This window comes from Haliotis cracherodii, unplaced genomic scaffold (genome assembly GCF_022045235.1).
Source record: "Haliotis cracherodii isolate W230 unplaced genomic scaffold, xgHalCrac1.p SCAF_35, whole genome shotgun sequence".
NCBI lineage: Eukaryota > Metazoa > Mollusca > Gastropoda > Lepetellida > Haliotidae > Haliotis > Haliotis cracherodii.
In genome coordinates, this window is record NW_027266292.1 from 1,457,668 (window position 1) to 1,472,476 (window position 14,809).

Consider the following 14,809-nt stretch of genomic DNA (forward strand, 5'->3'; position numbering starts at 1 on the left):
ATTGTCTCACTTATCCGGACAATACACTTTCGCTGGTGGTAATCCTTCCGCTGATGGTAATCCTTTGACTCGTGAGAAGTCAATTAACACAGTGACACTGAGTTACGTTTGAGACGAGCTTGTTTATTGTACATGTAATCCCCAAGCACAAGTTCGTGGCTTGTATAGAGACCTTGATTACCTATTACGAGAACACAGGCGAACTGGACAATTTGGATTTATTGTTTAAAATTCAAACCTCAAAATGTGGTAAAGTTCAAACTTCCATGACAGACTTCCAGTAAGAAGCTGGTTTCAGTTATACGGAAATTCGTTTATACGGACGAATTGTGAAGTGACGCAAGTGTCCGTATAAACGAGGCACGACTGTATTCAGTTTTGGTCCAGCGTTGGAGCAGTAGTCTGAAGTAGTCATTTATTGTGCGGAGTCAGCTCCCTTTGATTGTGGATTGGAATCCCAGATTGACTGTGGTCATGTGTCATGGTTTGGTAAAACCGGTGAGCTGTGGTACCAACAAAGTCATAAATGTCCAAGACCTGTATCACCTTGGGCTTCCCTCCAGATGAAATTGACACACTGTGATGTATCTTCAATACTGTTAACTCACCTCCAGTGGGCGAAACAGTGGTTTTCCCCAACAAAAATCATGACACAGCAAATCCTCCTTCGCAGATCCATGTCGTTCACATGTACATCTTTATTCCATAGAAATGAGAAAGAAAAACGTTTTGGCTTTAGAGACATTTTTGGGATTGAGTAATTATTTCTCCCGTGACCTGTAACTCATCACTTCTTAAAGCACAGCATGTATAGCAGTCCAGAATTTCCATTACACCCTGTACACAGTGATGTTATATACAAAACCTTTTTGTGAGGGTCAGTGAGGTGGGTGTTCTGCTCCTGTCAACAGTGTTTCAGTTATATCACAGCATGTCAGCATGATGTGTGCATCAGTTGTCAAGCAAAATGTTACCTTTGATTAAAAATGATCATTTCATATGTGTAAGAAGTCGATGCATTATCACCCTCTGTGACAAAGACATTGTAACTTTTGTGACAAGAAAGCAATTTAAAAACTTGAAATGCCAAGTCAGAGAAAGAAAGGTGTGTGTGTGTGTGTTTGTGTGTGTAAGTGCACAATATTTCTGCTTCTTGACAGATGCCTGTAAAAGATCAAGTCTGAGCTGCACAGACCTGTGTCAGAAAGCATGAGCAAACATGGTGATGACATTGGTCCAGCCAGGTCACAAATTATGACCACCCAATGCTCTCATGGCAAACTTTTGTTGCTGGGACCAGCCTCTGAATCCCTGCCAGTCAGGTTGGCCAGTGATTGGCGTCAGCTTGACATGATGGAGACTCCGTGACATCACAGATGAGTTCTGTTTTTGTTAATTTTTTATTTTTTTTTTGGGGGGGGGGGGGGTACAATCTTTGTCTTCTGTGATATTGTTGTGATGTTAGGAAGTTTTCCATTAAACAAATTCATCTTCACAAATGTCAACAATTTTCTTTATTCAGAGTAACAAATTAAAACTCGAATTACCAACCATGGCAGATGTGATGGATTCCTGCAGCACTGACTAAAATACTACAATGGCCAACTCAAGAAAAAATTATCCTGATAAAAACATAAATATTCTCATTATTCTATATGTATGATAGATACAAGGTCACAAAATATTGCTTCTTTGCATAGTCTAAGAGACATTATTTTTTGCATAATCAAATACACCAATATTTGTTGTACCTGTAATACCTCTCTGAAAAGACAAAATTAATACTGATAGTCTTTATATTTTCTTTGACTTTCTGTTTTGCAATGGGGTGAAATGAAAAAACACACAAGATTGTATCATCGCAAGGTGAGGTGAAATTGGGTTTAACGTCACGTCCAAAATTATTGCACTTTTATAGCGATGTGCATGCACGTGTGTGTGTGTGTGTGTGTGTGTTGTACTAGTCCTGACTGATGCCGATTTATAGTGCTACCTCACTGAGATACCATGCCGCAGTTTAACATGAAAACCCCACTCAGACAGTTTTCTGACTCCGAGCCGACCAGTCCTTGTTTTAGCCCCTTAATGCCGAGCGCCAGACAGGGTAACAACAAGTACCCCGGCCCTTCCGCTCTCCGGGCCGACGCTCTACCACAAGACCACAGAGGCGGCCCAATCATCGCAAGAATTGGTGAATAATATGTTTAAAAATCTTTATTATAACAATAAATAAAGCATCTTTTGGTATCGCCTTATGATTGTACTTCCATGACGATGTGACCTACAAGTTTGCTTTTCATTTATATTAGTAGCCCTTCTATTTCGGAGGTTGAAATTTTCTCTTTACCACCTGCACTGAATTTTAGGCCACACATTTTGATGTTACCACTAATACCAAACAAAAGGCCTAAATACTTCGAGTTTTCAACTAGATGGCATCCCTGGCTCAATACTGTGCTCAAAACTTTTAAAACCCCACTTGTTCAAACAAGGAAGAAGTGAGCAAAGCTCACATACCCCCGTTATCCCCGTTGGTCAACAACAAATAGTAAATAGTTAATTTATGAAATATACCTGTTGCTTTCAGTCAGAAGAACTGCCCTTTCCTTTGTAACCCCATGAGGATGCATTATGTTTGAAATGAACACATGTTTTTTTCAAATACATTTCAATCTAGTGTGGTATAATCAATGCTTAGCACAACATACATTCTTGGAATCCTTTCATACTGGAAAGCATGACGAAAGCATGACGCATACTTATTATACATTAAATGAAAAAGAGCAAAAGAGAAAACTTTCAGAATCTTATAAAAGATAAAAAACAATCATAGTGGTTAATGTAGCAAGTTTGCTGAAACTAGGATACATAATATTATAGCAAAAATAAAAAAATTCAGAATCATCAAACTAGCAAAAAGCACAAGTACTCATTGTGGTTAATGAGTGTAGAAAGTTTGGTGAAGCTAGGAAGCATAGTTAAAAAGATATAGGCCGTACAAAACACACGCTAAAAGTTTAAGTTTCTTAATGTTTCCATGGAAACGGCAAAAATTAAAAAGTTCAGAATCTTCAAACTAGCAAAAGGCACAAGTACTCATTGTGGTAAATGTGTGTAGCAAGTTTGGTGAAGCTAGGGTGCGTGGTTAAAAAGTTATAGGCTGGAACACTATATACCCCCAATTTACTTCGTAAACGAGAGGGTATAATAAATGACAACACTACCTCACCATCACTCGGCTCATATGTTCAAAGTATTGTTGAGAAATACTGATCACCAGTACTTCCTGTCTAATTTTCCCAAGCTCAGCTCAGGACATTAACTCACCATCAATAATGAACGAGTCTTGATTCCATGAAAATATCAAATTTTTGTTTTAAACTTCAGGCAACAGTCCACCTCTAGGCTGATACATTCAAAGCTTCACAATGCAGTTTAGAACAGAGTTTGGATACAGACTGAATAAGAAGTGCACATTTCATGACCGAGAATCAATATAAGTAATCGAATTGTTGTGACCTTACAGAGATCACCAATCTCATTAAAACCAGGTGAGGTGAAATTGGGTTTAACGTCACGTCCAAGATTATTGCACTTATATAGCGACATGCATGCACGTGTGTGTGTGTGGCTGCTTGTACTGGTAGTGCTAGCCCACTGAGATGCCATGCCACAGTTTAACAGGAATACCCCACTCAGACACAGTATACTGACTCCGAGCCGACCAGTCCTTGTTTTAGACCCTTAATGCCGAGCGCCAGACAGGGTGACAACAAGTACCATCTTTTAACGTCTTTTGGTAAGATGCGGCCGGGGATCGAACCCCGGACCTTCAGCTCTACGGACGCTCTACCACTAGACCACAGAGGCGGTCTCATTAAAATCAGAGCTTTTACTCTGATATGATATACGTCTCTGCGTGAGGATCTGTTGACCCCTCCATTGCAGGTCATGTCAGATGGACTTTCCAATCAATTAACCCTGAGCGTGTCTATCTTACATATCCGGAAAACGAATAAAAATGAGTAAATTGAATCAAGGTGGTAAAACAATGAGGGTGAATCATTTTGGAAAGCTGACCACAGATTAACTCAAGAACCTACACAGCCTTCACTTACATTGGGCGGTAAAAGTTTGCTCAGGTTTGCCGATCTGTGGAGATGTCCTCTTATCGCAGACAGGTATCGTAGTAAAAGATCTGATTTTGATGAGATAAGATGAACATGACTGCATGGAAACATGACTGCATGGAACCATGACTGAACAAGCATCTCTCGTTACATGTTCAAATATACATTGTGTCACACCCCTGTTGACCATGCTTCACAGACGCTATGGGTTTTGAGCGATAAAATCAATGAAAAGCACTACCAGGGAACAAAGCAGAACTATAGCACTTTGATTGCTTTCCAGGTTTGTTATTTAAAGCTGCACTTGGTAATATTCCAGCAAAATAATGGTACCCTGTTATGGGAGTGGGCCAAACAATCCAGGAATATAGCTGGAATATTGCTGATTGCGGCATAAAACAACAAACAAACCAATCCAGTGATTGATATGATGGCCGAGTACGATGACATGCAATCACCAAAGTCACCATGTGTCACCATCCAATCTTATAAGTAGTCTCTTTTGACGATAAGCATAGCTTGCTGGGGACCAATACTAACTCAGAATCCCCACAGGGCAATGCTAAATGTAAAACAGGGTACTTTTACAGTTTGTCTACTGAATGAAGGGTAACACATTACTTTTATTCTTTAACAAAGGAAAGCTAAGTGAGAAAAATGATTGAATGTCTTTCTATTTTATATTCCTGCCATAATCATGATGACCTTTGATGTGAGTCAATGGACCCGTGAAGATCCGGGGTAGAATAGATCTTCAGCAACCACTGCTTGCCGTTAAGGCGACTATGCTTGTCGTAAGAAGCGACTAATTGGATCGGGTGGTCAGGCTCGCTGACTTGGTTGATGCATGTCATCGTATCCCAATTGCGTGGATCAGTGCTCATGATGTCTATCACTGGATTGTCTGGTCCAGACTCGATTATTTACAGACCGCCGTCATATAGCTGGAATATTGTTGAGTGCGGAGTTAACCAACAAACAAACAAACAAACAAACAAACAAACAAAATTGTGTCACTGAAGTACAATGAGCTGCAAATCCAGTCACCCTGCCTGAACACCACGGAAGCACAAGTTACCATGGTTACTGGGGACTGACACTGGTCCACAATCCCCAGGGATGGCAGCTATTTGATCCCAGAGGGCTATTAGGTTGTTCTCTATATTTCATGAACTCGAAGACAGATGAGATTGGAATCGTGTGAAGTTCTTTCGAAACACATCCTGTTACTATACTTGATTAAAAACATAATATTGATTACAAAACCAAAAACAACTTACAACAGTCACATTTAACATACAAAAGTATGTTTGCTGCATACAAGGCCATCATGAAATAATTAGCACCCTAGTTTTCTTTGAGGCCATTTCCACCAGATAATCATTGCCTCGTGCAGATCAGTACCCAGTCTTTGTATCAAAGATGATAACTTGGACAGTGCTAAAATCACATCAGCCTATCCATAAAACAAAGAAAGTACCACATTGGTATGTCATCTCAAAATGTCTTTTTTCTAACTTCAAGTCATCCACTTGTCGTCCACCTGTCATCGACTTGTCATCCACCTGTCATCGACTTGTCATCCACTGATACTGATTGACGGTGGTGCTGCTGGTTCATCAATTTATTCCAAGACCACATCTAGTATGCACAGAGTGAGTTGACAGAACTTTCAGTTAATATTTTCTGCTTGAAATACTGTGGGAAGAACGCCCAAAGTGACCTGGATCATTTACCAGTTCAGTGAAAGAAATTTCGCTGACAGTGCAAGAATCATAATCTGGGCAAGTCTGGCTTGGGAACACTCGGTCACACCACCCCACAACACATGGACGTCATCCTGTACCAGGAGTCATCATTTTTTCAGCATACAAACGGACACAAAAGACGCCAAGCCTGCCACACCTACATGCATACTTAGGCCTTGTATTGTGGCTTCTTCAACATAAGGCCTGTTGAAATGTTCCAGATTCTTGCAGTAGAAGTAATTGAAGATGAGAGATTTATCAAACTATACGATCAAACCTTTCATCTTGAGAGCATCCATGCATGAAATCCCAGGGCTCACTGGAAACTTTCCCACTTGATACAGTACTTGGATACACACCTGAGGGAGCTTTAGAATCAAACCCATGTTGGGATGCTGAGCATCACGAGAACATTAAATATGTCCAAGATCTTCGTCTGTGGTAACAAGCATCTCAGTGTCTTCGTGGTGAGCTTCAGTACCGGTCATCAAAGTGGAAGACATGCTCAGTAAGGTATCTGACCATGTGGCGTTTCTCTCTGATGACTGCATCCATCTCGTGCTGAACACGCATCAAAGCATTTGGGGACACCTGTCTCAAGCCTGCATGCCATTCTGTCAATAATAGAAGCAGGATGTCAGTCTACATCCTAGATTACCTCGATTACTCAGTGTATTATATCTCCATTCTACACTACTCAACTTTTGATAGGGTTAATCAGATATGTCATTCTACAGTCAAGTCCCGTTAATCCGACATCGTTGGTTGCATATGATTATGTCGGATTAACGAGTATATCGGATAAACAAAATTAAGTAGTATCAACGTTCGGGATCGAAAATCGGACAACTACACGATAGGTAACGATACAAACACGTAATAAAAAAAGAAAAATGAAATATTCATATTGTTTTATTACATTGTTAGCGGAATATGTTTTGTAATCATGCAACCTTTAAAGCTTAGCACAAAACAACTGTTCCCGACTGTATGACTCATTTAAAATAATTTAAAAATGGAAGCCCCAAAGCTTGAGAAAGCTGCTTTCTTAGTGGCTAAGGTTGACTTCCTGTTAGGCATTTCATTGGTCGGTCATAGTTCGCGAAAGGTTGTTCTGTAGTGTCCTGTAACGGGATGTATATAAATATACACTTGACATATGAGAATCAGTTTTGAATATCATGGAAAGATAAAATCCCTATCAGAGGTGGTGTGGTATATGATGACAAATACCCTGGATATTTGCCACCAAAGCTTCATTTTGTGTCTTCGTTTTCACCATCTCCATCATCACTAAAAGCACAATATTTCTATCTCTGATGAGCATTATCTGATTGGATGGCTATTTTTAGCAGCTTGTCTTTCGAACACGTTACAATACAAATCTTTCATAGCTGTTGGTTCCAGGGTATATATTATAATACAATGAAGATATAATTCACTGAATTATGGGTGATGAGTCAACAAACATGGAAACCAAACTAATCCAACTTAGGGATGTCTGCTGGAAAACTCAAACTTTCATGTATGGGAGCATTCTAATAACGATGTTAGTCAACCTACTGCCAACATGAAATGTGGGTGCCAAGAATCAGATCGAAAGTCAAATTATCAAAGAAAGGTTCTGGCTTGAGAAAATAAAAGAATTGGCTCTCAGGCAAAGGCTTTTTTTGGCTTGTTCACACTAGTATGTAACCAAATAAAGAGTTGTGTACCATCAACCTGGAACAGTGCCTCTCAACATAAACAAGCATACAAACTCCTATTGCCGACATTACCATAAGCAGTGCGCATGCAAAGGGAAGTAACTGCATGCTACAGGTTCTACTACACCAAATCAGTACCAGTTTGGAGAGTGCGGTTTTCGTAGGGAGCCTTCAGTGCAGATCGAGAGATATCTGCAGGCTGTGATTGGAGGATATTCTGTAAGATTTTTATGTCTTTCAAATGTACATCCATCCAGTTATTAAAACTGACCATGTTTTTCTATATTTAGTACTGTCTTTTTCAACATGATGACTTATGCTGAATGTGACCACAGCTATTTTCAAGTAGGTGACATTTGGTGCGAAACTGGGGGTGGTGTGTTTAGCTTCCGGTACTCGGAAAAGGAGCTGACTAAGCTAGTCATTTTTATTTTTTTTATTGCTGCTCTAAGGCCAAACTGTGCACACACGTACAGGTAATAGCTGTTGAATGCTTAGTTATTTAAAAAAAAATCATAACGTTACTATAGAAGTCTATGGGAAAACATTTGGTTGTGTGTAACCTGTAGGGTGAGTGCACATTTCAGTAATTCATACTTTACATGCTTTTCTGTTTATATTTCACCATGGACACACCATGGAGGCAAATTTAAAAATAATGACAGTGAAGTTGGGGACATTTTGGGTTGAATGGAGCATTTGGATGGGCTGGAAATGAATGTTGCTTCGTATTGTGGTCGAACTCAGCACGAACCCCCCAGGGTACCTCTGTCCAACAAACCCTCCTCCTGCCTTCTGAATTTGTTGTAACTGATGAATTTGACAACAAATTAGGATAAAGTCACCACTGCCACAACAATTTCTGCCTTGTGTCAATCGCTTGCCAGTCAAGTTACGCGATGCCGTTATCTTGAATATGAAGCATGTACACTGCTGACAGCAGAATATGTCAAACATCCCCTTATTTATAGTAAACAATGTAGCATACCAATATGTCTTTCTGTTAGGTGCTCTTGTGTGAATGAATGATGCTATTTTTCTATTAAGTTTCTTAAAACAGACTTATTTTTCACTCATATAACTTTCAAATAATTATTTTGTCCCCTCAAGAACTGACTCCTGGCTGTCATATCCAAACTGGTTTGCCATTTGATATTGTCTGAACACTTTTTTCAGCTTTTCACATGCCTGATGTTGACTGGGGAGGTATATGTGCACTCACGCAGAAGAAGTAGGAGTTTCGACATCGTATTTGGCATTTGGAGAAGCTGATCCGAAGTCCGGTGTTGGCAGTGTGTGATCGACAACCCTTGTTTTGCCTCGCTGCGCTTTATTACCTTGTAGAAGTTGTGGAACTTGGACATGTAGGTACAGTAAGTACATTTAAGAACCCCAGTCCACTTGAGGCCCCTCTGTTGCTCACTATCAAGTGCCATAATAAGATCACCCTCATGCACTAGACATTTCTGACAGTGCTCCCTTAATGCCTCACTGTGCAGTTTTTAAGTTTGCAAACATGAAGTAAGGGCTATACACCAGTCCCAGAACCTGCTTAGATGAAAATAATATCCACTGGCTCTTTTGGAATGTAACATTATGGTTCTGAAATCATCTGTAAAGAATGTGATAGTGTTCGACAAAACTAAATTATCTCCCCTGTTCAGTAAAATGCATTGTATCTTTCATTCCCCTATAAACCCATAAATTATTGGAGAGAAACACTATTTTAAGCTGGTATTGCATGACACTGTTAATTGTGAATAAAAAGAATTACATTTATGTCAGGATAAGCTGTACATTTTCAAAACTATATGGAATTTTAACTTTGTTTCATTGAAACTGGCAAATAACTGAAATAAGCAAGTTTAGCCACCTTGAAACATTAAACAGTAAGAATGTTTGATGTCCTGTGAGTATTTTAAAGTCTTAACTAAATAAATCAATAGAGTTAAGTGTAATTTCCTTCCATGTTGTGGTTTCAACAAGCTTTTTTCTACTTGAGGGTCCATTTCAATTTCTCGGGTTTAATAGGCGGTATGGTTCACTGGTCAGTGTTTGAGATTGCTGTTAACAATGCACCCCTTTACTTCCTATTTTCTGGTAAAGTTCATTATCCAGCCTTACATATATGATGACTTTAAAGCTGCTTAATGTGTCCCTTGCTTATTGTTGGCCTGAATTCCATGCTCTCTGTCCAATTTTGAGATTTTTTTCTGATTCCTTTCCATGTGTACTTATGTCATCAGCCTATATCATAGAGGATTATACTTTTGATTTTTGGAGTATATGAAAGCACAAACATTTGTGATAGCCCCTCCATAGATGATTTACCAAATGCTGACAGCCATTTGAGTGTTTAATTATATAAACAATGGATGGTGTAAGTTCGAGCAATCTCAAACAATATCAATCGCATCATGTCATGAGTGTCAAAACCATATTCCATGAATGTAGCAGACTCTGCTATGTTCTGATGATGTCAGCAAAGGAAGGCAAACAACAGACCACTACTCATTTTTAAATATGTATTGTAACTGGTTTTGAGGTTTAAAGATTTTTTCAATTTTTTTAGTCGAAAAAATATTTTTGGGTGATATGATCTATGCAGCCTAAATCATTTATAGAATTGACCCCTGACCACCATCTTTTATGAAATATAAATGAACTTCCATGGTCAGTGCATGAAGGTAAAAACTTCTTTATTAATACAGAAATACCTTTTGTAAAACATTGATGAAGTGTACATCATTAAACTCTCACAACTCTTTCTGTGCATCAAAACTATGTATTCTGGTGCCATATAGACATGCTGGATAGGAACAAGTAGTGAAGTTTAATCCAATTTCCATTTTTTTTCTGAGAAGCTACATATATATACAATATATAAATCCCAGATTTGACAAGTGCAAATATATTCTGATTTGTCTACAGGTTCTACTACACCAAATCAGTACCAGTTTGGAGAGTGCGGTTTTCGTAGGGAGCCTTCAGTGCAGATCGAGAGATATCTGCAGGCTGTGATTGGAGGATATTCTGTAAGATTTTTATGTCTTTCAAATGTACATCCATCCAGTTATTAAAACTGACCATGTTTTTCTATATTTAGTACTGTCTTTTTCAACATGATGACTTATGCTGAATGTGACCACAGCTATTTTCAAGTAGGTGACATTTGGTGCGAAACTGGGGGTGGTGTGTTTAGCTTCCGGTACTCGGAAAAGGAGCTGACTAAGCTAGTCATTTTTATTTTTTTTATTGCTGCTCTAAGGCCAAACTGTGCACACACGTACAGGTAATAGCTGTTGAATGCTTAGTTATTTAAAAAAAAATCATAACGTTACTATAGAAGTCTATGGGAAAACATTTGGTTGTGTGTAACCTGTATTGGATCGCATTGGTTGTAAGTATTAGGATTTTTATAATTTTTCTGAAAATGGAAATAGAAACGAAACATGCGGCAGACTTTATGATGATGCGGGCAGTGCCTGAGAACCAAGACTATTATATTATATATATTAAAAAGGGAAATAATTCCCATTTTACGATCCATTTTTACTTCTCTATTTACGACGTGTTATGAAGTGGAATGTGAGTACAATGCTACAACGTTTTTTAACTTTGGCTTCAGTAACTACATGGTAACTGATGTGCCTGACATTATAAGACCAGATAAGATCATCAATGGAATTTTGCAGAAATTAATTTAAAAACACTGATTTGCAAAAAGAATCTCGCACACATATAGATATAGAGATTATAATGTGTTGTCATAAACAGTTTTTTTCCATGTATGGTTAAAATATCTTAAAAAGTTAAATACCATAAATTATACTTAAAAGTGAAACATTAAACACAGGGAAGGATTTCCCAACATGCCTCTAAAGTTAAATGTGAATTTGGCTCGGTAGTTAACAAGTGAGCCAAGCACAATAAAATGCACACTAACCCTTTTCTTTATTTCATTAAGACAGTGATATAAAATATTCAGAGAAAGTTTAATATTCTCACTACAGACTAGACCTGTAATTGAGAATTTGAGACCTGTAATTCAACTCGAAGTCTATTTCAACTGGAAGTCATTACGAAAAACAACAGCAAGGCTGTGATTGAGATCAGTGTATATATCATAATAGAATCCTCTGGATTATAAGGATGAGTTCAGGCCTCAAAGTTTAAATTTTTACCAAGTAGCCATACGGCTACAAGTATTTTTTTTCTAGGTAGCCAGTGGTAAAATCAAGAAGTCAAGCCAATATTGTAGGTAGCCAAAAGCATTTGAAATTATCTTTATCAAGTAACTATCATGATATGTACAAGTTACAGGACAAGTCTTGAAATTGTATCTTAATGGAAACTCTACTTGAATTTTGTTACTTGTGACTTGAACAATGATGCCATTTATGTTACAAGATTATATAGGTAGATCTTCGCTTATCCAATGAGCATTGTCAACTAAAATATCAGCTGTTATTTATTTTTGTGTCTACAGATGTGTAGCAATAGAATTTAGTCGCCACAAGATATTTTTCTTGGTAGTCATTTGGCTACCTCTGAATTTTAGACAGAAGACAAACTGAAATTTAGGTCGCATTGGCTACCGTTTTAGTCACAACTTTGAGGCCTGGAGTTAAGGGGCTCCTAGGGTCCTTGAGGGTTTCTCCTATAGCATTTTTATCCAGGGACCCCCAAAATCTTTCAATAGTGGACTTACCTGCGTAATTTCGAACATACTGCAAGAAGGAGTGTCAGAGCAGCCCTACCTCTTCTCTGTAACACATCCCCAATACTCTGCTTCATCATTTTTAACTAAGATGTATTGTTTGATAGGCATTACATAGAAGTTGACGGATGAAAGGTAGACACAATTTTATGGATAACAACTTCTTTAATACTGTAAAAAGCAACGCTTCGGTATAGATCCTTATACCGTTGTCAAGCAAGACTGAATGAGGGACTTAACAGTAGAGGATTAGCGGTAAGAACAATTGCATATATGAATGGGATAACCTAGGTAAGGTGTTGACAACAAGGGGATAATACTGTCGCAACACGATGGACAGAGAACACATAGGTGGAGGCCAATGGGACATGAAGCCAATTAAACAGGATATTATTGCTTTTTGAGTTCATAGTAGGCGGATGGGATGAAATAGCCTTGATCTCTGTTGATTGATGGCTTGTGGCGGCGAATGTGGACTGCTTCTGTTAGTTTTCTTTTAGTGAAATCATGGAGGTTGTTGGAGAGGATTTGGACGTTGTCCCAGTTGATGTTCTGATCAGGACAGTTGTTGATATGGTCCGAGATGGCTGATTTACTGTCGGATTTAATGGTGGGGGTTTTGTGTTATCCATAAAATTGTATCTACCTTGTAACTAAGATGTGCCTGTTATGTGAAGCAACCAACCCTCATCATTGCAGCAGGCGTGGAAGGCTGTCCAGACAGAGCCTGAGAAGATCTCTTTGGGCAGCGGAAACTCATGGGTCAGGTACAACAGATTGCCCACAAACAGGAACGCATGGCGGTAAATGTTCTGTAGAGAATACAACTAGGTTATATTGCCAAGCAAAGGCTTTACATTTCACTGATAACAGGGCATATAAAGAGAAAGAGGCTTAAATTCCCAGCTTTACCTTACTGCATTGAATGCAATGTTAAAATGCCATGAATTTCAGAAAAAACAATGTTTTTCTACCAATTTGCCATTGAAAGGGCATTAAGTTCAGAATCATAGTAAATAGTAACTTGTCTGAGATTCCCCATCCCACTCCCTGGCTGCAGATAACCATATCCCCTCATTCAACCAATGGTTAGTGTGTCACTACTGGAGATTATTTTGATTAAATATTCAATCTTCACACCCTTTATAATCTTCACACCCTAAGTCGCGAGGTGGGAAAACAGACAGAAGAGATCTTATTTTGTTTTTGTGCTTCAAACAGTTAAGTTATTACAATGGTGGAATGACATATTTTTGTTGATTGAGTTTGTAAACCCGCATATAGAGGGGAGGCTACTCTCATCTGCAAACCGCAGCTCTCTTCTGCATTTCAAATGTTCACTGCAAGACCCAACTCAACCAGCATTGGAAGTGGTGGCATGGTATAATTATCCACATACTTTTGTTTGGGGGAATCAAGTCATTTTGCATTCAGCAGTCAAAAAACAGTGTTTGTGAAATTATCTTTGCATCTTTATAACTTCTCATTTTTATTGGGTCAACAGATCCTTAGAAATATTTTACAGGATAGACTTACAACCACAGAGATTTTGGCAGAAATATACTGTAAACAGCTTTATTTCTGCGCCGTTAAAATATTGAGAATAGCACACCAAAGACAATACTGCGACGAGATATTTTTGTGTTTTGCGAGTTGCCGTGTTGAGATGACCTCTCGATTACCAAACAATAGACAGCTTTTCTCCGAAGCTAGTTAATCTGAGTTGGCCGGAAAGTTGACTGGAAGGGATTGCGACCAATTATCAAATACGATAATTGACTAAACTCAGTGTCATGACTGTGAGTTTGAATGCAAACAAAATTGTGGACAAAATTGCAAAGGACACTGACGCAATCAAGCGAGGTTGGAAGAAGGCAGGATTACTGTGAGGTAACAGTGACACTGATTGGTCTGTTTACACTGTCATTTGTGATGTATTGTGTGACCATTCTGCATTCATTTGTGTTTTTAACTTATTGAGTAACTTGTGGTTCTGGTTGATGATTTCAACATTTGATGACGTGTTGCAATGAATAAAGTATGTATGTATTATTTATACTTATTTTTGCGTTTTTAATTTTTGCTATTGAGTCTCGTTCGCAAAACTCGCAATAATTAAACGGTCGCAAAAAATTCCCTGTTTACAGTATGCATGAAGGGGAAGTCCAGTTCCAGGAAGGGGGATTTCCAATCCACCAGTGAGGGAGTGTATGAAAGTTATAGCTGAGATCATAGATCTATGCGTTTTTGACAGACAGACCGACCGTCTGCATAAGTGAGTGAGTGAGTATGGTTTTACGCCGCTTTAAGCAATATTCCAGCAATATCACGGCAGGGGACACCAGAAATGGCCTTCACACATTGTACCCATGTCGGGAATCGAACCTGGGTCTTCGGCGTGACGAGAGAACGCTTTAACCACTAGGCTAACTGACCGTCCGTCGTCTGCATGAAATCTCAAATGGAGTATTTTTCTGGGGGATCTCTACTGCACAACATGTTTTA

At 38.7% G+C, this 14,809-nt stretch overlaps 1 protein-coding gene and 1 long non-coding RNA gene across 2 annotated transcripts in view; one reads left to right on the top strand and one right to left on the bottom strand.

Annotated features, from left to right (window-relative positions):
- Positions 1 to 4,957: 4,957 nt before the first annotated feature.
- The window catches only part of LOC139477765 (uncharacterized), a 28,909-nt gene continuing 19,057 nt past the window's right edge, over positions 4,958 to 14,809 (bottom strand). The window contains exons 7-8 of the mRNA XM_071260177.1: positions 12,990 to 13,116; positions 4,958 to 6,492 (exon numbers count right to left, since the gene is read on the bottom strand). Coding sequence (XP_071116278.1) covers positions 6,353 to 6,492; positions 12,990 to 13,116 — 267 coding nt within the window. The 3' untranslated portion in view covers positions 4,958 to 6,352. The remainder of the gene's footprint in view (positions 6,493 to 12,989; positions 13,117 to 14,809) is intronic.
- Positions 7,706 to 10,663, top strand: LOC139477770 (uncharacterized). Its single transcript, XR_011654156.1, has 3 exons — positions 7,706 to 7,803; positions 8,761 to 8,957; positions 10,516 to 10,663. It is a non-coding gene; the product is annotated as an uncharacterized lncRNA (long non-coding RNA).